We start from the raw sequence: 1565 nt of genomic DNA, 5'->3' as shown, positions 1-1565 counted from the left end.
TTGAGAATTGTATGTGTAGTTGCACTGTCTATTAAACATATATCTTCACAATTAATAGAGAGTTTAGTTAACCGCTCCATATGCTTCAAAATAAAATAAAATAAAATAAAGTTGCATAAATAAAACATTTAAGATACTTCAAGCATAAAAGAATCCCAAAACATAATGTCTAGTGTGCCTCAAAACCAAAAACATAATCTCAAACATAAAGTTTAAAAGAAACATCAAGCAAATAACATAACTTAAATCAAATCATTCATATGTAATGAAAATTGCAACCATCCAACTGGGTTGTATCAGCCAAAATATCGCCAGAATCTAAATTGATTGGATCAGCAAGAAAATCATCATAAGCCAATTTAGTTGCATCATTAGTAAAATCACCAATATCCATGTGAGTAAGGTCTTTTTGACCATCGGGGATATCAACACTTCCATCATTATATGTAAAATTTGTCTCTATTTCTTTTCCTTTGCCTTTGATGGATTGTTGGTAAAGCTCCACCAAGTGTTTGGGCGTACGACATGCAAGAGCCCAATGATTATTACTTCCACACCGATGACATGCATTTGATGTAGTTTCGCTTTTCTTTTTACCCTTTTCATTATTAGATTTCTTTTCATTATCATGCCACTTTTGGTGGGTTTTTGGGTTTCTAAATTGAACACCATGATGATTACCCCGGTTATATCCACGTCCACAACCACGACCACGTCCACGACTTCCACTTTGACCATTATATGTTGCCACATTCGCTTCTGGGAATGGGGCTGTACCAGCGGGACGGGTCTCGTGATTTTTCATGATGAGCTCATTGTTTTGCTCAGCCACAAGCAAACAAGATATGAGCTCAGAATACTTGGTGAAACCCCTTTCACGATATTGTTGCTGCAGCAACATATTTGAAGCATGGAAGGTAGAGAATGTTTTTTCCAACATCTCCTTATCAGTAATATTTTCACCACACAAAATCAGTTGTGACATGATTATAAACATTGCCGAGTTATACTCGCTTATAGACTTAAAGTCTTGCAATCTTAAATGAATCCACTCATAACGAGCTCTCGGTAATATAACCGTTTTTTAGTGGTCATACCTTTCTTTCAATTTGGTCCAAAGGACAAGTGGATCCTTAATAGTTAGGTATTCAGTTTTTAAAGCCTCATGGATATGATGGCGTAAGAAAATCATGGCTTTTGCCTTATCTTGGATAGTTGATTTATTCCCTTCTTTAATCGTATCACCAAGATTATTAACATCCAAATGGATTTCAGCATCCAATACCCATGACAAATAAATTTTTTTCAGTAATGTCAAGGGCTAAAAACTCAAGCTTTGCAAGATTCGTCATGATAAACTATATTATAACGATACATATGAAATAATATTTAATAAACAACAATTATTACTGTTATGTCAAACAAATAAGATGTTATATAACCAGTTAAAAAAATATATATGAATATGTGATACTATTGATCATGCCAAATTATCATACTTTGATAGGCATGTAACATAATTAAATATGGATACTATAAATAATATACATGTAAAAAAATTTTTA

The 1565-nt window shown here is 33.1% G+C and overlaps 1 protein-coding gene across 1 annotated transcript; it reads right to left on the bottom strand.

Moving 5' to 3' along the window:
• Nucleotides 1-256: 256 nt before the first annotated feature.
• LOC143630042 (uncharacterized) lies at nucleotides 257-985 on the bottom strand. The gene has a single exon (XM_077099150.1). It carries the CDS (start codon nucleotides 983-985, stop codon nucleotides 257-259), a length of 729 nt encoding a protein of 242 aa, XP_076955265.1.
• Between the last annotated feature and the right edge of the window lie 580 nt (nucleotides 986-1565).

Source organism: Bidens hawaiensis, unplaced genomic scaffold (genome assembly GCF_021521415.1).
Source record: "Bidens hawaiensis isolate Kalapana, Puna unplaced genomic scaffold, B.hawaiensis_p1.1 tig00005523_1, whole genome shotgun sequence".
Lineage (NCBI taxonomy): Eukaryota > Viridiplantae > Streptophyta > Magnoliopsida > Asterales > Asteraceae > Bidens > Bidens hawaiensis.
Note: the sequence above shows the minus strand (reverse complement) of the source record. Positions and strands in the feature narration are given on the sequence as shown.

Excerpts from the sequence above, each read along its gene's own strand:
- LOC143630042 (XM_077099150.1), bottom strand. The coding sequence starts at position 985 with ATGTCACAACTGATTTTGTGTGGTGAAAATATTACTGATAAGGAGATG.